At 43.7% G+C, this 24,508-nt stretch overlaps 1 protein-coding gene across 2 annotated transcripts in view; it reads right to left on the bottom strand.

The window, feature by feature from the left end:
* LOC134347461 (uncharacterized) overlaps window positions 1-22,552 on the bottom strand; it is a 64,860-nt gene extending 42,308 nt beyond the window's left edge. For both annotated transcript variants that reach the window (XM_063049786.1, XM_063049787.1), the window contains exon 1: window positions 22,298-22,552. In XM_063049786.1, the coding sequence (XP_062905856.1) occupies window positions 22,298-22,544 (247 nt within the window). In that variant the 5' untranslated portion in view covers window positions 22,545-22,552. The remainder of the gene's footprint in view (window positions 1-22,297) is intronic.
* Between the last annotated feature and the right edge of the window lie 1,956 nt (window positions 22,553-24,508).

The raw sequence follows: 24,508 nt of genomic DNA, 5'->3' as shown, positions 1-24,508 counted from the left end.
AGATCATTCCTGTGGCAACAACATTTGGAATAGTGAAATATAACAATGGACATGTATGTGGTAAAAACAGCAAGGTCAGCATTGTGTGGCATGATTGGCTGAGACATCTGCAATTCGGTTGAAGATTTATTTATCATTTGCATGCTACATCCTCATAATAGATTCAATTGAAAGTGTTTTAAGATAAGTACTGGATCATGCCATAGCAGCGTTCAAGGATGTCATATCAAACATATCAAGGGTAAAATAGTATTAAATGAATATGCTACACCCAAGTTTTGCAAAGCCCGTCCAGCTCCTTATACCATCTGTGATGAAGTAGCCAATGATCTAGATCTCATGGAGGCTGAAGGAATTCTTTCCAAGGTAGAGTGGTGCCCATGGGCAATGCCAATGATCCCAGCAGAAAGATAGGTCTGTCAGGCTCTGTGGGGCTTTTATAGAAACATAGAAACATAGAAAATAGGTGCAGGAGTAGGCCATTCGGCCCTTTGAGCCTGCACCGCCATTTATTATGATCATGGCTGATCATCCAACTCAGAACCCCGCCCCAGCCTTCCCTCCATACCCCCTGACCCCTGTAGCCACAAGGGCCATATCTAACTCCCTCTTAAATATAGCCAATGAACTGGCCTCAACTGTTTCCTGTGGCAAAGAATTCCACAGATTCACCACTCTCTGTGTGAAGAAGTTTTTCCTAATCTCGGTCCTAAAAGGCTTCCCCTCTATCCTCAAACTGTGACCCCTCGTTCTGGACTTCCCCAACATTGGGAACAATCTTCCTGCATCTAGCCTGTCCAATCCCTTTAGGATCTTATACGTTTCAATCAGATCCCCCCTCAATCTTCTAAATTCCAACGAGTACAAGCCCAGTTCATCCAGTCTTTCTTCATATGAAAGTCCTGCCATCCCAGGAATCAATCTGGTGAACCTTCTTTGTACTCCCTCTAAGGCAAGGATGTCTTTCCTCAGATTAGGGGACCAAAACTGCACACAATACTCCAGGTGTGGTCTCACCAAGGCCTTGTACAACTGCAGTAGTACCTCCCTGCTCCTGTACTCGAATCCTCTCGCTATAAATGCCAGCATACCATTTGCCTTTTTCACCGCCTGCTGTACCTGCATGCCCACTTTCAATGACTGGTGTATAATGACACCCAGGTCTCGTTGCACCTCCCCTTTTCCTAATCGGCCACCATTCAGATAATAATCTGTTTTCCTATTTTTGCCACCAAAGTGGATAACTTCACATTTATCCACATTAAATTGCATCTGCCATGAATTTGCCCACTCACCCAACCTATCCAAGTCACCCTGCATCCTCTTAGCATCCTCCTCACAGCTAACACTGCCACCCAGCTTGGTGTCATCCGCAAACTTGGAGATGCTGCATTTAATTCCCTCATCCAAGTCATTAATATATATTGTAAACAACTGGGGTCCCAGCACTGAGCCTTGCGGTACCCCACTAGTCACCGCCTGCCATTCTGAAAAGGTCCCGTTTATTCCCACTCTTTGCTTCCTGTCTGCTAACCAATTCTCCACCCACACCAATACCTTACCCCCAATACCGTGTGCTTTAAGTTTGCACACTAATCTCCTGTGTGGGACCTTGTCAAAAGCCTTTTGAAAATCCAAATATACCACATCCACTGGTTCTCCCCTATCCACTCTACATGGTCACCAACAACTCAGTACTGAAAGTAGATCAATACCTTCTGCCCAGGATACAGAATATCTTTGCAATCTTTTCTAGAAAAAATCACTTCAGCAAAGTGGATTTAGCGGAGGCCTACCTACAGATGAAGATGGAAGAAGAGCTTCTTACTATAAACACTCACAAAAGGGCTTTATCTCTATAATAGGCTTATATTTGAAGTAACATCTGCATCTGCACTCTGGCAGAAAGCTATGGACCAGGTGCTGGAAGACAGCCAGCCATTCAGTATTGCTTGGATGAGATCAGTGTCATCAATGAGGATGACAAGAAACATCTCCAAACAAAGGGTGCAGAGGAGATTTGCAAGGATGTTGCCTGGATTGGGGAGCGTGCCTTATGAGAATAGGTTGAGTGAACTTGGCCTATTCTCCTTGGTGCGACAGAGGATGAGATGTGATAGACATGTATAAGGTGACGAGAGCCATTGATCGTGTGGATAGTCAGAGGCTTTTTCCCAGGGCTGAAATGGCTAGCATAAGAGGGCACAATTTTAGGGTGCTTGGAAGTAGGTACAGAGGAGATGTCAGGGATGAGTTTTTTATGCAGAGAGTGGTGAGTGCATGGAATGGGCTGCTGGCAACAGTGGTGGAGGCAGATATGATAGGGTCTTTTAAGAGACTCCTGGACAGGTACATGGATCTCAGAAAAATAGAGGGCTATGGGTAACCCCAGGTAATTTCTAAGGTAAGGACATGTTTGGCACAGCTTTGTGGGCCAAAGGGCCTATATCGTGCTGTAGGTTTTCTATGTTTCTAACTGTGTTAAGAAGATTAGAAGATTATGGGCTCAGAGCATGACACAAGTGTGAATTCTTTAACTGAGCATCAATTACTGTGATCACAACATTGACACACAAGTTTTATACACGTGTGCTGAGAAAATTCAAGCAGTATTGCAAGCCCCAGGCCAAAATATGTATCATAGTTGTGGCTGCTTTTAAGATTTGTCAATTACTATAACAAATTCCCGGCAAACTGGGCTACTGTGCTCCACCCCTTGAATGCTTTACCACAGATCAGCAAGGAATGGCAATGGAGGAAGACGTTTGATGTGGCTTTCCAAAAGACAAAGGAAATGGTGACATCAGTCACCATTCTCACACATTATGACCCACACTGTCCAGTGACGTTTGCCTGCGATACTCCACCTTATGGTATAGGTGCAGTTGTGTTACATGTTATGAGTGACAGAGGTGACTCACCACCTTACCTTACTGCCACAGAGAAGAATTATGCACAGATTGACGGAAAGCATTGAGTCTGGTTGCGGTGTAAAATGTTTCAACCAGTACTTGCATGGGAGAGAGTTTCCCCTCTTTCCTGATCCCAACCACGTGACCATTTTCAATCCACGGAATGGTGTTCCACTGACAGCAGCAGGACAGTAGAAATGGGCTCTGTTTCTTGGAGGACTCAATTACAAGATCAAATTCAAGAGGATATCAAATAACAGAAATGCTGATGGATTGCCCTTTTAACCCTTGGAAAAGGAAATACTGAAAAATTTACAAAAGAGGACACTCCTCTTGACATACTCTCCCTAATGCAAATAAAACGTCTTTCTATAATGGCACAGATGATTCAAAGGGAAATCAGAAAAGGCTTCATACTACCTCAGATTTACGTGACAATCCAAAGTGTCTGGAATGTGCAGCAGAAATTCTAGTTTTCCCATTTCTACCAGCACCTTGACAGCAGATGATTTATGTGGGGATTGTACCATGCAAACTGAGAGCTAAAGTGTTGGAGGAGCTGCATGCTAGTCGTGAAGGCATTGTCAAAATGAAAGTGATAGCTCGAAGCTTTGTTTGGTAGCCTGGGATAGATCAGCAGATCGGGCAGCTTCCTTTGCACTGTTCAGGATTCCAACACATCCAGAAGATGCCAAGAGTAGTGCCTCTACCTTCCTGGGAATGGCTGGCATCACCCTGGCAGAGGACGCATGTGGGCTTTGCCGACCATTCATGGGCACAAATTTCTTGGTTGTAGTGGATACAGCTACAAAGTGATAGGAGGTGATCCCAAAAGTCTACACTACAGTCTCACCCACTATTGATGTGTTGAGAAGCCTTTCCTCAAGGACTGGTGCTTCAGAACACTTCATCAATGACAATGGACCACAGTTTGTTGTGGAGCAGTTTCTGTAATTCTTGAAAATGACTGCAGTTATACACATTACACCTGCACTGTACCACCCAGCTACAAATGCTAACATCACATTTTCCTCCCTTGCCACCGACTCAACCTGCAAATTAACCTTTAGGAATCCTGCACGAGGTCTCCCAAGTTCCTTTGTACCTAGATTTTTGAATTTTCTCTCCATTTAGGAAATAGTCTACCATTTTATTTCTTCTACCAAAGTGCATGATCATACACTTTCTGACACTCTATTCTATCTGTCACTTCTTTGCCCATTCTCTTAATCTGTCTAAGTCCTTCTGTAGCCACTCTACTTCCTCAAAACCATCTGTCCCTCTACCTGTCTCTGAATCGTCTGCCAACTTTGCCGCAAAGCCATCAATTCCGTCATCCAAACCATTGACATATAATGGGGAGAGAATTTAAAGTTCTGAGATGCAATAGGACTTGGGAGTCCTCGTGCAGGATATCCTTAAGTTTAGCCTCCAGGTTGAGTCGGTGGTGAAGAAGGCGAATGCAACGTTGGCATTCATTTCTAGAGGAATAGAGTATAGGAGCAGGGATGTGATGTTGAGGCTCTATAATGCACTGGTAAGACCTCACTTGGAGTACTATGTGCAGTTCTGGGCTCCTTATTTAAGAAAGGATGTGTTGACATTGGAGAGGGTTCAGAGGAGATTCCCTAGAATGATTCCAGGAATGAGAGGGTTAACATATGAGGAACGTTTGTCCGCTCTTGGACTGTATTCCTTGGAGTTTAGAAGAATGAGGGGGGACCTCATAGAAACATTTCGAATGTTGAAAGGCATGGACAGAGTGGATGTGGCAAAGTTGTTTCCCATGGTGGGGGAGTCCAGTACGAGAGGGCATGACTTAAGGATTGAAGGGCACCCATTCAGGACAGAGATGCGAAGAAATTTTTTTAGCCAGAGGGTGGTGAACCTGTGGAATTTGTTTCCATGGCGGCAGTGGAGGTCAATTCATTGGGTGTATTTAAGGCAAAGATTGATAGGTATCTGAGTAGCCAGGGCATCAAAGGTTATGGTGAGAAGGCTGGGGAGTGGGACTAAATGGGAGAATGGATCAGCTCATGATAAAATAGCAGAGCAGACTCAATGGGCCGAATGGCCGACTTCTGCTCCTTTGTCTTATGGTCTTATAACATAAAAAGAAGCAGTTCCAACGCAGACACTTGTGGAGCACCACTAGTCGCTAGCAGCCAACCAGAAAAGGCTCCGTTTGTTCCCACTCTTTGCCTCCTGCCAATCAGACACTGCTTTATCCATGCTAGAATCTTTCCTGTAAAATCATGGGCTCTTATCTTGTTAAGCATACACGTGTGCGGCACCCTATCAAAGGCCTTCTGAAGATCCAAGTACAAAATATGCACTGATTCTCATTTGTCTATCCTGCTTGTTATTTCTTTGAAGAATTCCAATAGATTTGTCAGGCAAGATTTTCCCTTGAAGAAACCATGCTGACCACTCTTCCTTTTCACGAGTGGAATTTGCAATTTTCTGTTCCTCCTGAACCATTCCAGAACCTACTGATTCTTGAAAGATCATTACTGAGGCCTCCAGTCTCTTCAGTCATCTCTTTCAGTATCATGACATATATTCCATCTGGTCCAGGTGACATATCTACCTTTAGACTTTTCAGATTCCCATGATGCTTCTCCCAAGTAATGGTAACTTCACACACCTCTGGCCTTGACACTCTCGAACTTCCAGCAAACTGCTCGTGTCTTCCACAGTAAAGACTAATGCAAAATACTTATTTATTTCGTCCGCCATTTCCTTGTCCCTCATTACTACCTCTCTAGCATCATTTTCCAGTGGTCTGATACCTACTCTTGCCTCTCTTTTGCATTTTATATATCTAAAGAAACTTTTGGTATTCCCTTCAATATTATTGGCTAGCTTACTTAGGCAATATCACAATGCATTGAAGCAGAATAAGGTATAACAATGCAGAATAAAGCGTAAAACATACTGGAAAAGTGCAGTGCAAGCTCATAACAGTGTTGTGAGGTCAAGCGTCCATCTTGATGTAGGATTGAGCCATTCAAGAGTCTTGATACCAGTGGGATAGAAGCCTTGCTGGTATGTGCTTTCAGGGATGGGGCTGCCACTCTCATTCCCGGTTCCCTAGTCTTAACACCTTTTCCAGAGGGAATTATCTCTCTTTTTTTATTTTATGTATGTACTTCACTACTTTAAGCATTTCCATTAGATCCTCCACAACCTCCTCTGGTCCATGGAGAAAGACTCCAGCCTTTCCAGTCCATCCACACAGGTAAGGCGTCCTATACCTGGAACTATTTTGCCGAACAGCTTCTGCACCTCAGCACTTGTTTCTAATCTGTATGTCTTAAACTGTGGTCAGTAGAACCAGTGCTTCCAAATAAAGTTCTCCTCTGTGTCCTTGTAAGAATGGGGATTCCTAACCTGGTGGTTAGAGACAATTGATGGAATCAAATCAAAAACTAAGAAAGAATGTAAAAGCCTACTTTCCATTTACGGTTTATGCTACTTTATTTCCTGCATTTTCATCTATTGCATATTAATGATAATTCACAGGCAGAACAAATGACTCAGCCTTTAACTCAGGCACAACCAGTGAGTCATTTTGCTACAGCTGCTGCTATAGGTTGTTTGCAGTCATTGCAAAAGACATTGTCATAGAGTAATACTGCACAGAAACAAGACCTTCAGCTTAACACGTGGCTGAGGAGTTGGTGTAGGAGGAAGGGCTTCAGCTTTATGGATCATTCAGGGAAGGAGGAACCTGTACGGACAGATAGTTTGCACCTAAACTGGAGGGGGACTAATATCGTAGCAGGAAGGTTTGCTAATGCTGTATGGGGGAGTTTAAACTAGAGTTGCAGGGGGATGGGACCAGAGTACTAGAACAGAGATAGAAGGGTTGTTAAGACCTCAGACAAAGTCAGGAAGCAAAAGCTTGAGCGTGGTGGGACTAATGTTCTGAACTGCATATACTTCAATGCAAGAAGTTATTGGAGGAAAGGCAGATGAGCTCGGGGTTAGACTGATACATGCAATTATGAGGTCTGGTGGTAGGAGGGGCAGAACTGGCAGCTCAGTATTCTGGGGTTCTGCTGTTTTAGATCTGATAGAGCGGGAGGGATTAAAGGGGGAGGGGAGCATTACTTGTCAGAGAAAATGTCACAGCAGTGGTCAGTCAGGACAGACTGTAGAACTCGTCTAGTAAGGCTTTATGATGGGAAATGAGGAATAAGAAAGATATGACCACATTAATCGGGCTATATTATAGTGAAGTAGAATTTAGAGGAACAAATTTGTCGAGTGGTCACAGACTGTTGCAAGAGACATAAAGTTCTGATAGTAGGTGATTTTAACTTTCCGTATATTGACCGGGACTCGCATACGGTAAAAGGACCGGATGGATAGAGTTTATCAAATGTGTTCAGGAAAGTTTCCTTAATCAGTCCATAGAAGTCCCAACAAGAGAGTGTGCAGTACTTGATTTCCCTTTAGAGAATGAGATGTGGCAAGTGACAGAAATTTGTGTAGGACAATGCTTTGCATCTAGTCATTATAATGCCATTAGTTTCAAAGTATTTATAGAACAGGATAGGTCTGGTCCTCAGGTTGAGATTCTAAATTGGAGAAACACCAATTTTGATGGTATCTGAAAGGATCTGGCAAGTGTGGATTAGGACAGGATGTTTTCTGCAAAGGTGGACTTGGTAAGTGGGAGGCCTTCCAAAGTGAAACTTTGAGAGTAGAAAGCTTATATATCTCTGTCAGAATAAAAAGCAAGGATAATAGGTTAAGGGCACTTTGATTTTTGAGAGATATTGAGGTCCTGGTTAAGAAAAAAAAGGAGGTGTATAGCAGATGGGAACAAATGAGGTACTTGAGGAGCAAATGTTGTTCCTCTGTTTAAAAAATGCTCTAGAATAAATCAGGAAATTATAGGCTGGTGAGCCTGACATAAGTTTTGGGAAAGTTATTGGAAGGTATTAATGTGGATAAATGTGAAGTTATCCACTTTGGTGGCAAAAATAGGAAAACAGATTATTATCTGAATGGTGGCCGATTAGGAAAAGGGGAGGTGCAACGAGACCTGGGTGTCATTATACACCAGTCATTGAAAGTGGGCATGCAGGTACAGCAGGCGGTGAAAAAGGCGAACGGTATGCTGGCATTTATAGCGAGAGGATTCGAGTACAGGAGCAGGGAGGTACTACTGCAGTTGTACAAGGCCTTGGTGAGACCACACCTGGAGTATTGTGTGCAGTTTTGGTCCCCTAATCTGAGGAAAGACATCTTTGCCATAGAGGGAGTACAAAGAAGGTTCACCAGATTGATTCCTGGGATGGCAGGTCTTTCATATGAAGAAAGACTGGATGAACTGGGCTTGTACTCGTTGGAATTTAGAAGATTGAGGGGGGATCTGATTGAAACGTATAAGATCCTAAAGGGATTGGACAGGCTAGATGCAGGAAGATTGTTCCCGATGTTGGGGAGGTCTAGAACGAGGGGTCACAGTTTGAGGATAGAGGGGAAGCCTTTTAGGACCGAGGTTAGGAAAAACTTCTTCACACAGAGAGTGGTGAATCTGTGGAATTCTCTGCCACAGCAAACTGTTGAGGCCAGTTCATTAGCTATGTTTAAAAGGAAGTTAGATATGGCCCTTGTGGCTACAGGGGTCAGGGGGTATGGAGGGAAGGCTGGGGCGGGGTTCTGAGTTGGATGATCAGCCATGATCATAATAAATGGCGGTGCAGGCTCGAAGGGCCGAATGGCCTACTCCTGCACCTATTTTCTATGTTTCTATGTTTCTATGTATTCTAGGGACCAGATAAATTGAGTATTTGGATAGACAGAGATTGATTAAGGATAGTCAGCATGGTTTTGTGTGTGGAAGGTCATGTCTAAACAATCTTAGAGAGTTTTTTGAGGAAAGCTGATGAGGGCAAGACTGTGGATGTTGCCTACATAGACTTCAGCAAAGCATTTGACAAGGTCCCACATAGGAGGTTGGTCAAATGTTTCAGTCTTTTGCCGTTCAAGGTGAGGAAGGGAATTGGATAGACATCGGCCTTGTGGAGAAGTTAGAGCATGATAGTAGATGGTTGTCCCTCAGACTGGTTGCCTGTGAATAGTAGAGTGCCACAGGGATTGGTGCTGGGTCCATTGTTGTTTGTCACCATTCATTGAGTCCTGCTGACGGGTTTCAGCCTGAAATGTCGACTGTACTTTTTTTCCATAGATACTGCCTGGCCTGCTGAGTTCCTCCAGCATTTTGTGTGTGTTGCTCAGATTTCCAGCATCTGCAGATTTTCCCTTGTCTGAGTAACAAATTATATTTTTAATGAAATACTGTACAAAACAAATTAGGACACTACCAATAGTACTGCAGTACTAGTACTTAAAGGTTAGCTTTATTTCTCACATGTACGTTGAAACATACAGTGAAATGCAATGAATGCATGAATGATCAACATAGTCTGAGGATGTACTGGCGGTCGCCTGCACGTGTCACCATGCTTGGGGCGTCAACAACTTAATAATCTGTACATCTTTGGAATGTGGAAGGAAACCAGCGCAATTATGGAGAGAATAGAGAAACTCCGTACAGACAGTGGCTTATTCCCTTCAGGCACATGTCTGCAAATGGCCCAAGTTCTACACTTGCCCATACACTTCCTCCCTCATCTCCACTCAGGTGAGGCAACACTTCACCTGTGAATCTGTTGGGGTCATCTACTGTGTCTGGTGCTCCCAGTGTGGCCTCCTTTACGTTGATGAGACCCGTTGTAATTTAGGGGATCACTTCGTCCGGCACCTCTGCAACATTCGCCACAAGTGGGACTTTCCAGTGGCCAAACATTTCAATTCCGATTTTCATTCTCATTCCAACATGTCGGTCCATGACCACCTCTTGTGCCAAGATGAGGCCACCACTGGGGTGGAGGAGCAACGCCTTATATTCCGTCTTGTTAGCCTCCAACCTGATGGCTTGAAAATTGATTTCTCCTTCCGGTAAACAAATTTCACCTCCCCTGTCTTCCTCTATTCCCCATTCCGACCTTCTACCTGTCACCCGCTTATTCTTTCTCCTCGGTTCCCTCCTCCTTCCCTTTTTCCTATGGTCCACTTTCCTCTCCTATCAGACACCTTCTTCACCAGCCCTTGTCCTTTCCCACCCACCTGGCATTACCTATCACCTTCCAGCTAGCCTTCATCATCCCCCCCCCAACTTTTTATTCTGGCATCTTCCCCCTTTCTACTCAGTCCTGAAGAAGGTTCTTGGCCTGAAACATTAACTATCTATTTATTTTCATAGATGCTGCCTGATCTGCTGAGCTCCTCCTGCACTTTGTGTATGTTACGGTAATATAAAACTGTCTAATAGTTTTCAATGGAGGAATTAATCCAGTGCATGCAATGAACAGAATCAGCACAGACAACTTGTGCAGATAATAGATTGCTTTCATACAATGCCATTGACGATTGCATCCTCCAAACCTTCACTTCCATTGTAATGTTCAAGATGATTGTCAATACTTTGAAATGTTTTATACCAAGTTCCTAACTTGCTGAAGTGGTGAAATAGTTTCATTTTCACTTCCTGCCGTTACTGACATCTCCAAGCCTGAATGCTTGAAGCTGCAGTGAGCAAGACAATTCTGAATTGTCTTTCTGCTTATTTCTTGCCAACTATCAGTTATAAAAATCACTGCTTTTTGAACATAATCACACACAACTGACTGTTTAAAAATTGTTCATTCTTAGCACGGTGTAGCGCCTAATGCAAGTGTATGCAACTGGCACTAATTAGAACCTGTTCAGCAACAGTCTCCTGCCCCAAGTAAATGGCACAGTGTCCCAAATAAATTAAAGGATTCCTGGCTATTTTCTCAATTAGTCTTTGTTCTTTAAGAGTTCCAAAAATGAAGAAATACTCAAAGGGCAAAATAGTACAACCATGGCTGACATTTCACTGTATTTTTCAATGTACATGTGACAAATAAAGCTAATCTTTAATCTTCTTTAAGTACCAAATTATCATCTCCATGCAGCTCACTAGGGAAGAGGACCGAAGCTTGTGCTGGGACTGCCTGGGGATTAAACCTTGAAGAGAACCAGGCAGTGGGCCAGAGAGTAAACAGTTAAACAGTCACAAAAAAATGCTGGCAGAACTCAGCAGGTCAGGCCGCATCTGTGGAGAAGAATAAACAGTCGATGTTTTGGGCCGAGGTCCTTCATCAGGACTTCCTGTTTTGCTGTGAATTTCCAGCACCTGCAGAACCTCTTGTGTTTATGAGATGGTAGATTGGGTGTGTTGCATAGGACATAGAACAGTAGAGCACAAGATCAGGCCCTTTAGCCGACGGTGCCTGTGCCAACCATGATATCCATTTAAGCTGAACATTTGCCTGCCCATGGTCTACATTCCTTCATTCACTGCCCCTTCACACACTAGTCTAAGTACCTCTTAAATGTTACTACTATACTTTGCAGCATGGTGTGGGTAAAAACCAGAAAAGGAAGATTCAACTGAGGGTAGCAATGCCTCAGTTCCTCACAAACTGCTGGAGGAACTCAGCAAGTCAGGCAGCATCTAGGGAGGGGAATAAACAGTTGGTGTTTCAGGCTGAGATCCTTGATCAGGACACACCCTATATTTCCTTCTTTCTCTTTGATGCCCAAAAGCCTCAGATATTTATAGTGGAGGGAAATTTTCATCTATCTTATTCAGTATGCGACGATCATGCGAGAAGGTCAAAAAGATTCTGATGAAGTATCTCAGCCCAAATCATCAACTGTTTATTCTCCTCCGCAAAGGCTGCCTGACTTGCTGAGTTCTCCAGCATTTTGTGTGTCTTGCTCATGATTTCCAGCATCTGCAGAATTGCATGTTTATGGGATGCTTGGGCTTAGTATTTTTTGGTCAAGATCGCAGATGGTGGCATCCATTAGTATTACTGTTCCCTCCAACTCTACTCTCAGGGAATATTCTTAAGAAATCCACCTTTCTGCAGCCAACCTGCAATAGGCCATACATAGACCAGGGTTTGTTGAATACAATGGGAACTCACCTCAGTTATTTACAGGTTCCACAACCTATGACCACACTTCCAAGGACCCTACAACTCAGGTTTTTGGCAGTCCTGATGAAGAGTTTTAGCCTGAAATATTGACTCCTTAATTCTTTGCATTGATGTTGCCTGACCTGGTTAAATCCTACAGCATTTTGTGTGGTTATGTTCTCGGTATTATTTTTTAAAGTTATTTATTTATATTATTATTTGATCTGTTTGTCTTCTTTTGCACATTGGTTGTTTGTTAGTCTTTATGTGTAGTTTTTCATTGACTCTATTGTATTTCTCTGTACAGCTGTGATTGCCTGCAAAAATGAATCTCAAGGTAGTATATGGGGTATATAGGGTGTCAGGGAGGGGTAGCACCTCTGGTGGGGGAACATGTCGCATCCTTTTCAGGGCGGTTAGTCCACCTTTGGTCCCCACCTGGCTCTCAGCTCTCACCTGTGGCTCCCCGTAGCTGTTTGCATGCGACAGCGGCCACACCCTGGGCAATGGCTTCGACAAGCCGGCTAAACCAGGTGAGGGTAGCCGACGGGTCTCAAACCCTCGGTGAGATAGGGAGTTGTCTATCCCAGCATGTGAAGACAGACTCCGGCGGATTGAGCGGACAAGACCAATGGAAGGTCCAACGGTCAAGAAGGTGGTCTCTGCAAGCGTCGTGGAACGTGTAGAGCAGGACAAGACACAGAAGACGTCCTGGTCATCCACTGCGCCTAGTCCCATCTCCAGCCGTCTAGACTCTGTCTTGCCACTGGATCCAGATGGGAATTGGGAAGAGAAAGTGAGGCTGACGCTGCGCAACTCTCCCTCACTTAGATCCAAATCACGCGCTAGTCTCGACCATCATAATGGTGTCGAGGTCCTCATCGATGTTAACGATGGACGAACAACAACAACTTTGATAATACATTTGCTTTTAACTTTGAACTTCCACTGAATATTTCAATGCTACAGAACTTTGGGTGGTGGGGTAGATGTAAGGATCTACCAAAGGAGGTGCAGATCACCCTTGGGAAAGGTGTGGCACCCCCAATCAGGGTCACATGAAGGCATGGGAGCAGGTGGTGGATGGTCGTATGAGCAGTTGGTGCATATCACAAGTCTTGACTAGGCGACCACTGACATCAGACCGACAATCTCTGAAAAGTATTGATAATGGCCATCTTGTAAAGGCACTACCCAGCAGAAGGCAATAGAAAACCACTTCTGTAGAAAGTTTGCCAAGAACAATCATGGTCATGGAAAGACCATGATCACCCATGTCATATGACACAGCTCATAATAAAAGAGCGAACTGTAGAGCTGACTTCAAAAAAGTAGCAGGCCTTAATTGCTGAAGCATGAACAAATTCAGACCTACTTCAGTTTGCAGCTTTTACTTCAACTTGAGGCATGAAAGGGTTACTTTCTAATGCTGCTGGTAGATTTCCAAAGAACTTTGCATTCTACCAAGCAGAGAAAGGAGGAGTCACCGTAACTGGCCAAACCTGTCGTGGGATTGGCTTAGGAAAATCAGCTCTGCTTTATAGAAATTATCTGGCTCTGTCAAATTGAAAAAGGTTGAGTATATTAAATTAAGCCTGAAAGTGGAGCTTCAAGATTTGATCCATCCTGTCTAAGGTTATGGCTCCATTTACCTGTATTGTACTGGTCTAAAACAGAGAAAGGTCTGTCATTTAGGAAGGAGATATCAATGAACCTTCAAAACAATGGTGACCCAAAGAGTCTATTGTGCTTTTAACACCTTATCCCTTACAAAACAAAATGGAAAATAGAAACAATGAATCCCCCTGTGGATCTTATGTCTTGTTTTTGTGGTGAAAGTAATATTAGGGCAGTCAGAAATTACATATGAATCTGTAGACCAAAGAATGAAATGCTGAGAATTTCAGAACTAAGAGTCGAGGAAGCCAGCACATAGCTCCATAATGGAAACAAGCCCTCCAGCACTGACTGTTTACCAGCTTGTAGACCTGACTCCTGCCCTCTTATGCAGTGTCTCAGGACCAAGGACGGCCTGCCTCTACTCCAGTTCCCTAGACTGTTGTGGGACGAATGAGACTCACCCAGAACCCACATGTTCAAAGTTCAATGTAAAATTCAATGTAAATTTATTATCAAAGTACATATATGTCACCATATACTACGCTGAGATTCATTTCCTTGCAGGGATTTACAAAAAAAAAGAAATGCAATAGAATTTATGAAAAATTACAACCAATGTGCAAAAAAGACAACTTGTGTAAATAAGTAAATAAATAAATGAACAATACTGAGAACATGATTTGTAGAGTCCTTGAAATTGATTCTGTAGGTTGTGGAGTCAGTTCAAAGTTGAGGTGAGAGGTTTAGCAGCCTGACGATTGTAGGGTAATACTGGCATCTTCTGCCACAACGTTGGCAAGTTTAGCTTGAGAGGGCAAACAGGTGCACTACTGTTGCTGAGATTTCCTGTCAGAAAAATGCAAGCCAATGGCCAATCAGCTGGAGGAACTTAGCAGCATCTGTGGGAGGAAAGGAACCATCATTGTTTGGAGCCGATGTCCTGCATCAGACAAATGCACTCAGTCTTTTTACAGGGTTGGCGATTCAAGAACTAGCGAGTATAGGTTTAAGGTGAGAGGGTAAAGGTTTAATATGAACTTGAAGAAAACCATTTTTATACCAAGTATGGTATCATTGTGAAATGAGCTGCCTTAGGAAGCAGTTGGGGCAGTCTTCTTTTGGGGAAGGAACCTGTACCAAAGGGATAGGTTACACCGGAACCAGTGGGGACCAATGTCCTCCAGGCAAGTTTGCTATAAGTATTCAGAGGGTTTAACCTATTTTGGCAGTGGGATGGGAACCGGAGAGATAGAGCTGAAGATGGCGCAGCTGGTTTACAAACAGAGAGAGTATCTAATGAGACTGTCTGGCAGATGATAGGATAAAATTGCAGTCAGTGGGATTAGTTGCACTGTAACAGGGTGACAAAATCAAAAAGGATGTTAGATACAGGATTGAACACATTATATTTGAATGCATGCAGTATACGGAATAAGGTAGATGAACTTGTTGCGCAGTCAGTGATAGACAGGTATGACATGGTGGGCATCACTGAAAGGCTGAAAGAAGATCATAGTTGAGAGCTTAACATCTAAGGATACAGATTGTATCGAAAAGACAGTTAGGTAGGCAGAGGGAGTGGTGTGGCTCTTTTGGTAAAAATGAAATCAAATCCTTAGAAAGAGGTGACTTGGGATTGAAAGACATAGAATCCTTGTGGGTAGAGTTAAGAAGCTGTAAAAGTAAAAAGACCCTGATGGGAGTTATATATGGTCCTCCAGACAGTAGTCAGGATGTGTGCTACAAATTACAATGGGAGTTAGGAAAGGCGTGTCAAAAGGACAATGTCACAATAGTCATGGGGTAAAATGCAGGTAGATTGGGAAAATCAGCTCGGTGCAGGATCTGAAGAGAGAAAAATTGTAGAATGCCTACAAGATGGCTTTTTAAGAACAGCTTGTTGATGAGCTCACGAGAGGATCAGGAATAGGTGTTGTGTCATCAACCGGATTAGGTGGTAGTGATCATAGCGTGACAGAATTCACTCTGCAATTTGAGAGGGAGAAGTTAAAGTCCAATGTATCAGTATTACAGCGGAGTAAAGGGAATTACAGAGGCATTAGAGAGGAGCAGGCTGAAGTCAATTGGCAGAGGACACAGCAGCAAAGGCAATGGAACAACAGCAATGGCTGGAGTTTCTAGAAGCAATTTGGAAGACGCAGGATAGATACATCCAAATGAAGAAGAAGTATTCTAAAGACAGACTGATCCAACTATGGCGGACAAGGGAAGTCAAAGCCAAAATAAAAGCAAAATGGAGGCACATGATAGAGCAAAAATTACTGGGAAGTTAAAGCATACCAAAAGCTTTTTCAGATATCTAAAGAGTAAAAAAAAGTCAAGTCTTGCTATCAGACCACTGGAAAATGATACTGGGGGCAAAGAAAGGGCAGACGAACTGAATGAGTAGTTTTCATCACTGGAATTTCAAAAGTGTCAGGGGGCAGAGGCACGTACTGTTCCTATTACTAAGGAGATGGTACTTGGAAAGTTGAAAGGTCCAATAGTAGATAGATCACCAGGAACAAATGGACTACACTTTTCTACTGTCACACTTGATTGGTCCTATTCTCTCACATCTTATCCTCTTGCTCTTCACATACTTGTAGAATGCCTTGGGGTTTTCCTTAATCCTGTCTGCCAAGGCCTTCTAATGGCCCCTTCTGGCTTTTCTAATTTCATTCTTAAGCTCCTTCCTGCTAGCCTTATGATTTTCTAGATCTCTACCATTACCTAGTTTTTTGAACCTTTCATAAGCTCTTCTATAAAAAACACCTTAATTTCTAAAGTAGAGTTATTGTGTGGGCACGTGGCCAAGTGGTTAAGGCACTCGACTAGCGACCTGAAGGTCGTGAGTTCGAGCCCCAGCTGAGGCAACGTGTTGTGTCCTTGAGCAAGGCACTTAACCACACATTGCTCTGTGACAACACCGATGCCATGCTGTATCAGCCCTTGTGCCCTTCCCTTGGACAACATCGGTGTCGTGGAGAGGGGAGACTCGCAGCATGGGCAACTGCCTTCCATACAACCTTGCATACAGCCTGGAAAGTGAAGACTTTCCAGGCGCAGATCCATGGTCTCGCAAGACTAACGGATGCCTTTATAAGAGTTATTGACCCCTTCCTGTTTCTAACTTCCACCCACAGAGACTCCGTAGACAATCCTTCCATGACTTCCTCCTTTTCTGCAGCCGTGACACTATCTCTGATCAACAGTGCCATGCCCCCACCTCTTTTGCCTCCCTCCATCTCCTTTCTGAAACATCTGAAACCTGGCACTTGAAGTAACCATTCCTGCCCCTAAGCCATCCAAGTCTCAGTAATGGCCACAACATCACAGCTCCAAGTACTGATCCACGCTGTAAGGTCATCCGCTTTGATCATAATACTCCTTGCATTAAAATAGACACATCTCAAACCATCAGTCTGAGCACGTCCCTTCTCTACCTTCTGCTTATCCTCCCTCTTGAACTGTCTCCATGCTTTCAATATTTGTCAGCCAACCGCCTCTTCCTCCATCTCTTCAGTTCGGTTCCCACCCTCAGCAAGCAATTCTAGTTTAAACTCTCCCCAATAGTCTTCGGAAACCTCCCCACCAGGATATTGGTCCCCCTGGGATTGAAGTGCAATCCGTCCTTTTCGTACAGGTCACACCTGCCCCAAAGGAGGTCCCAGTGATCCAGAAATCTGAATCCCTGTCCCCTACTCCAATCTCTCAGCCACGCATTTATCTTCCACCTTATTCTATTCCTATACTCACTGTCATGTGGCACAGGCAGTAATCCCGAGATTATTACCTTTGTGGTCCTGCTTCTCAACTTCCATCCTAATTCCCTGTAGTCTGTTTTCAGGACCTCCTCCCTTTTCTTACCTATGTCGTTGGTACCAATATGTACCATGGCCTCTGGCTGTTCTCCTTCCCACTTCAGGATATTGTGGACGCGATCAGAAACGTCCCAGACCCTGGCAACTGGGAGGCAAACTGCCATCTGTGTTTCTTTCTTGCGTCCACAGAATCACCTGTCTGACCCCCTAACTAGACTCAGATGCCATCCTCTTCCTTTCCCTACCCTTCTGAGTCACAGGGCCAGACTCTGTTGCTTCCACCAGCTAAGCCGTCCCCCACCCCCAACACCCCAACAGTACTCAAACAGGAGTACTTATTGTTAAGGGGGACAGCCACAGGGGTGCTCTCTAGCATCTGACTCCTGTCCTTCCCTCTCTTGACTGTTACCCACTTATCTGTCTCCCGAGGCCCTGGTGTGACTACCTGCCCATAGCTCCTATCTATCACCTCCTCACTCTCCCTGACCAGATGAAGGTCATCGAGCTGCATCTCCAGTTCCCTAACACGGTCCCTAAGGAGCTGCAGCTTGACGCACCTGGGACAAGTGTGGCCATCCGGGAGGCTGGGAGTCTCCAAGACTTCCCACATCTGACACCAAGCACAGAACACCAGCCTCACACACATACTTCCTGTTTGTATTCTACATAGGCAACCTACTTTGCCTCAACACGTTATCGCCAAAGCCCTGTTGAGCCAAAGCCTTTCTACTCTGCCTCCCTCTACTCAGATGCCCGCTCTATAAAGGTTTCTCCTTTTAAACTCTTCTCGCTGTGCTACCTGGCTGACATCCACATGCTTGTGCAGTCGTGCCTCGATCAAACCGCTGAAGAAATAATGTTAGCATGCATTTCAAGAAGACTAGAATATAAAAGCAAAGATGTAATACTGAGCTTTATAAGGCACTGGAGAGGCCTCACTTGGATTATTGTGAGCAGTTTTGGGCGTCTTATCTAAGAAAGGATGTGCTCCCATTGGAGATGGTACAGGGGAGGTTCAGAAAGATTATCCTATCATATGAGGAGTATTTGATGGCTCTGGGCCTGTACTCTCTGGAATTTAGAAGAACGAGGGGGCATCTCATTGAAACCTGTTGAATATCGAAAGGCCTAGAGTAGATAGAGTGGATGTAGAGAGAATGTTTCCTAATGTGGGGGAGTCTAGGACCAGAAGGCACAGCCTCAGAATAGAGGCACAACCATTTAGAATGGAGATGAGAAGGAATTTTTTTTAGCCAAAAGGTGGTGAATCTATGGAAATTTGTTGCCGCAGGTGTCTGTGGAGGCCAGGTCATTGGGTGTATTTAAGGCAGAGGTTGATAGATTCTTGATTGGTGAGGGTGTGAAGGGTTACGGGGGGAATATAGGATAGTGGAGTTGAGAAGGAAAATGGCACAGCCCTGATGAAATGGTGGAGTAGATTAAATAAGCCAAATGGTCTCATGTCTTATGGTCTCCTGATAGCAAATTTTAAAGAACAGTTGTGCAGATACATTAATGGTAAAGGTTTAGAAGTTCATGGGCCAAACGCAACCAGCCTGCATGATCAGTTTGTTCCATATTGACTAGATGGGCTGAAAGGCCTGTTTCCACACTATATGAATCTATGACTCCATTATGACTGTTCCCTCCCACGGATACCAGTTGACTCACTGACTTCCTCCAGCAGGTTGTTTTTTCACTCCAGATTTCAGCATCTGCAGTCTCTTGTCCCAGAAAAACTCAAAGAACCCAGTGTTTTTCTGCCAGGCTGAGCACTTAGATAAGCCTGTGATTCCATAGTTGGATGATGACGTTGCAACCTTTCAAGGGGGTTCCAGAGAAACCCTTGCACGCTTTCCCTCAACACTTGGAGATTTCTTGCTGTGGTGGAGTTTGAGGAATGTGCAGAAGTGGGTGTGTTGTCCATTCATTGGAAATTGTCAAGTGTATTCAGAGTTTTGATGCTGACAATGTTGGCAAGCAAGATGATGCTGGAGTCCAAATCAAAGTCAAGTTTATTATCACTGGCATATGGCATCAAACCTGTTGCTTTGTGGCATCAGTACAGTGCAATACATAACAATTAATATAAGGTAGGATAGGAAAAAATAACTAAGTTGCGCAAAAAGTGAGCAAAACGTAAGGTAGTGTCCATGGGTTCCTGGTCTGTTCAGAAATCTGATGGCGGAGGGGAAGAAGCTGTCCCTAACACATTGAGTGGGTACCTTCAGGCTCCTGTGCCTTCTCCCTGGTAGTAGTAGTAAGAAGAAGGTATGCCCTGGATGTTGAGGGTCCTTAATGACGGATGCTGCCTTCTTGAGGCACTGCCTTTTGGAGATGTCCTCCTGGATACTGGGGAGGCTAGTGCCCATGGTGGAACTGACTAAGTCTATAACCCTCTGCACCTTTTTCCAATCCCACGCATTGGCACCTATGTACTAGATGGTAATGCAACCACTCAGAATGCCTTCTATAGTGCAAACACTTGTAGAAAATTTGATAGAATCCTTGTTGACGTAACAAACAGCAAAATAATGGTGTGCTTCTCTTTTCATATTTCCTTAGAACACAGAGGGAGACCATTCAGACCACTGAGTTAATGCCCGTCCACAAAATGAGTCCACTATTTCCTATTAAACCACCGTTTATCTCAGGTTTCCGTAATCTATTGCCAGATTTCCATTGTCTGCAGCCAGATTCCCATACTACCAACCTAGAGAAGGGGTAAATTATAGTGGCAAATTAAACAATCAACCAGCATGATTTTAGGATGAGGGGGGGAAACCTGAGCACCAAAATAAAGCTTTCAGAGTCATCCAAACATAACCCTCAGAGATCATGTACTCGTAGAATAGTACAGTACAGTACAGGCCCCTTGGCCCATGACTTTATTTGATGTCTCTATTTTATGTTTCCAGTATGCAGTTGTTATTTTTAAATTTTCATTTACTGTAACATTCTGACTGATTACATCTTCCATTCATTTACATACTTCTGGATATGTGCCACATCCCCATCAGATAGAGTTTTACTGACCTTCTAACCTACTCTAAGATCAGGCTAGCTCTTCCCTACCATGTAGACCCTCCAACAACAGGAATTCTGCAGATGCTGGAAATTCAAGCAACACACATCAAAGTTGCTGGTGAACGCAGCAGGCCAGGCAGCACCTCTAGGAAGAGGTACAGTTGACATTTCAGGCCAAGACCCTTCGTCAGGACTAACTGAAGGAAGAGTTAGTAAGAGATTTGAAAGTGGGAGGGGGAGGGGGAGATCCAAAATGATAGGAGAAGACAGGAGGGGGAGGGATGGAGCCAAGAGCTGGACAGGTGATTGGCAAAGGGGATATGAGAGGATCATGGGACAGGAGGCCCAGGGAGAAAGAAAAGGTGTGGGGGGAAACCCAGAGGATGGGCAAGGGGTATAGTGAGAGGGACAGAGGGAGAAAAAGGAGAGAGAGAAAAAGAATGTGTGTATATAACTAAATAACGGATGGGGTACGAGGGGGAGGTGGGGCATTAGCGGAAGTTAGAGAAGTCAATGTTCATGCCATCAGGTTGGAGGCTACCCAGACGGAATATAAGGTGTTGTTCCTCCAACCTGAGTATGGCTTCATCTTTACAGTAGAGGAGGCCGTGGATAGACATGTCAGAACGGGAATGGGATGTGGAATTAAAATACGTGGCCAGTGGGAGATACCCAGTGGTACCTACGCTCTGTCCGCCAGAGAAAGCAGGATCTCCCAGTGGCCACACATTTGAAATGAGGGAGGAAAACAGAGCACCCAGAAGAACCCACGCAGTCATAGAAAGAATGCACAAAGTCCTTATAGACAGCAGCGGTATTGAACCCAGATCGTACTGCTCACGTAGTAAAGCATTGTTCTAACCACTATGATACTGTGCTGCCTCTGTGACTAGCTGCTGTACTACTATTCTCCATCCTGTCTGAGTTTGGAGGATTCTGTGGAGGTTGACAACTACCAAGAATGAGGAAAGGTACGACAGAGACACTGGAGATGCCAGCTACTGAAATCCTGAGCAAAAACACAGCAGGTCAAACAATGTTTGTGAAGAGAACTGGACACCGTTCATTCTGAATCGAGACCTATCATCTGAACAGAAGGATAGAGTGAAGATAGTCAGCATAAAGGGACAAAGGGAAGGGCTGAAGCAAAAGCTGGTAAGTCATAGACACAATAGATTCTGTAGACGATGAAAATCCAAAGCAAGATACAAAATGCTGGAGGAACTCAGCAAGTCAGTCGGTATCTATGGAGGAGATTGAACAGTCGATGTTTCCTCCCCACTGTGGATGTTGTCTGACTTGCTGAATTCTGATCAAGGACCCGGGTCCAAAACTATTTACTCTCCTCCATACTTGCTGCCTGACCTGCTGAGTTACTACAGCATTTCGTGTGTGTTGCTCAAGATTTCCAGCATCTACAGAATATCTTGTGTTTAAAAATAATGACAAAGTCTAGGTGGTGCTAGTAAAACTAAATTAATGTTACGTCCGTTTGTTCATGCTGAATTATGAGGGAAGTGATGATTATCTAGTGTAGAAAAGTAGTTCAGTGAGAAAGGACAAGCTTGTGTTATTGCGCGGACTGTAAGCCTGCTAGTTACCCAGGTGTGGAAGTACCTATTAATATGAGAGAGGGGAAAGGATTCTGTGAAGTGAGTTAGATTGACGGACAGTGAAGAGTCACCAGCATGACGTAGAATGGAGACAAGCGAAGAATTTAAGAAGATACACATAAAGTGCAGAGAGTAGTACAGTGATACCACTGTCTTTCTTCTCTGGATCAGATAGTTGTCAGATAACATCCAACTTTCTGTGAGCCAGCCCTTCCATAACACTGAAAGACTGAAGACAATGGTGGGTCTCCAAATAGACAGAATTCACATACCTTTTACCAATGTAATTCCAAAAGCTCTGCCTGTTTGTGACTCTGTTGCCAAAACAGCTGGTTCCTGCACAGAATTGCCACACGTTGAATAGTTGTGGAGATTCTTGGTATCACAATCGGTCTCACCTGGACCACTTGACACTGCCTTTCTGTCAGCCAAACAGCAATCCGACCATTGACTGCTACGTTCGAAGCAAAACAAGAAACTCACTACCTCAGAAGAGTTCTCCAATTGCCTAACAACCATTCCTGGAAAGTTAGCAATCACGATCCAGGGCAAAGGTTGAAATTAAGATGACACTGGAATTTGTCCCTTATAACTTGCACATTGTACTCTGTTTGTGAAAGTGAAGTCAAAACAGCTGTTTCAGGATCCAAGTACAAAGCAGGCTTGGAGTATTGTGAGCAGTTTTTGGCCCTTTATCTAAGGAAAGGTCTTGAGAAGGTTCATGAGAATGATCATGGGATGAAAGGCTTAATATACAAAGAGCGTCTTCTGGTTCTCTGGAGTTTAGAAGAATGAGGGGTGAACTCATTGAAACCTACCACATACTGAAAGGCCTAGACAGAGTGGGCGTGGAGAGGATGTTTCCAATCGTAGGAGAATCTAGGAACAGAGGGCCTCAGAATACAAAGATATCCCTATGGAACAGAGATGAGGAGGAATTTCTTTAGCCAGAGGCTAGTGAGTCAGTGGAATTCATTGCCACATGGCTGTGGAGACCAAGTCATTCTGTATATTTTAAGTGGAGGTTGATAGGCTCTCAATTAATAAGGGCATCATAGATTATGGGGAGAAGGCAGGAGAATGGGATTCAGAGGGATAGTAAGTCAGCCATGATGAAATAACAGAGCAGACTCAATGGGCTAAAAGGACTAACTCTGGTCCTATTTCTTATGGTCTGCCATTACCTTTCATATTCCACATCAAGGACAGGTAATGGAGGATGTGTTCTCTCTTATAATCTGGGAAAATCTTCTTTGATTCTATCAGCTTGCTTGTGGTGTAGTGGATACGTTACAACAACATCAGCACTCTGGAGACACAAGTTCAAATGCCACCATGGAAACCTCTGATGGTATTGGGTTTGCTGTCCATGACATTCTGAACTCAAACGAAGATCTTAAGCCTTATTCGATATAAATGGCTATGGGCACCCACACTAAGGAGAGGTTATACTGTAACCACCTACTCTTCAAGATAGTTCACTTCTCCGTGTTTCCTCCATGGTGAGTTTGGCTGCCAATACCCATTATTTGTGATATGGGTCCCCCCTTCATATGAAGGAGGAGATTCTTCCAGCTAACTAAGTAGTTTAAACACACTTAATTTATTTTTAGTGATATACATTCAAATTTAGATAAAATTCTTAAAACATATTTAAAACTCTCAGAAGATTTCTATCTTATAAAGGATTTCCAAATGAAAAATTATTTCTAGCACAAAGGATTTCCAAAACACAGGTACAATTCCTATAAGCTAAGACATACCAATGGGTTGCAGATGAACAAGTCATCCATCACAGAAATTGAAGGCAGAGGAATAGATTCAAGTCACCCTTCTTTTTGTCATTCTTCTCATCACTCCTTGTCCATTCCTAACAAGCCTGACTGCTCTCTAACATTTATACTGTCTTTTTTCTCTCTGCTATTTGGTGACTTCACATGCATGTGATATTTTTCAGATACCTTTCCTAGGAAATTCACACAGGTAGTCTAAAAGATTCTGGGGACAGAGATCCTCGACACCCAAAATTAATGCAGTGGGGACTCACTCTCTGAGTACACAAATCTCCCAAATATTGGTAGATAAGCTATTTGATGTGCTAAGTGATAGTATCAGTTTGGTCTGCAATAAATTAGACAGTGTTGTCTGGTTTGATGCACACCTAATTTATATAATCTCACTGTTTTACACTACATCTCTTGAGCAGCAAGCCCCATTCTGTGGGCAAGCAGCCTGAGTTCTAGACAGTTCTGCCTGTTTACAAAGCTATCCCTTTATCTTCAGACTGATATTGCTTGCAATTTACATTAAGAACTGAAGACTAGTTCTTGTTTACAAAAAGAAACTGAATAAAGAATATTTGTTGAAAGTTTAACTTACTCAAAAACAACTCTTTGACCCCTGGAAGTATCAGCTGCTGTCTTAGAAATCCAAACTTGGCAACAGATCCCTGCCCACCAGTGATGAACAGTGAATATCCATCA

Source organism: Mobula hypostoma, chromosome 6 (genome assembly GCF_963921235.1).
Source record: "Mobula hypostoma chromosome 6, sMobHyp1.1, whole genome shotgun sequence".
Lineage (NCBI taxonomy): Eukaryota > Metazoa > Chordata > Chondrichthyes > Myliobatiformes > Myliobatidae > Mobula > Mobula hypostoma.
Note: the sequence above shows the minus strand (reverse complement) of the source record. Positions and strands in the feature narration are given on the sequence as shown.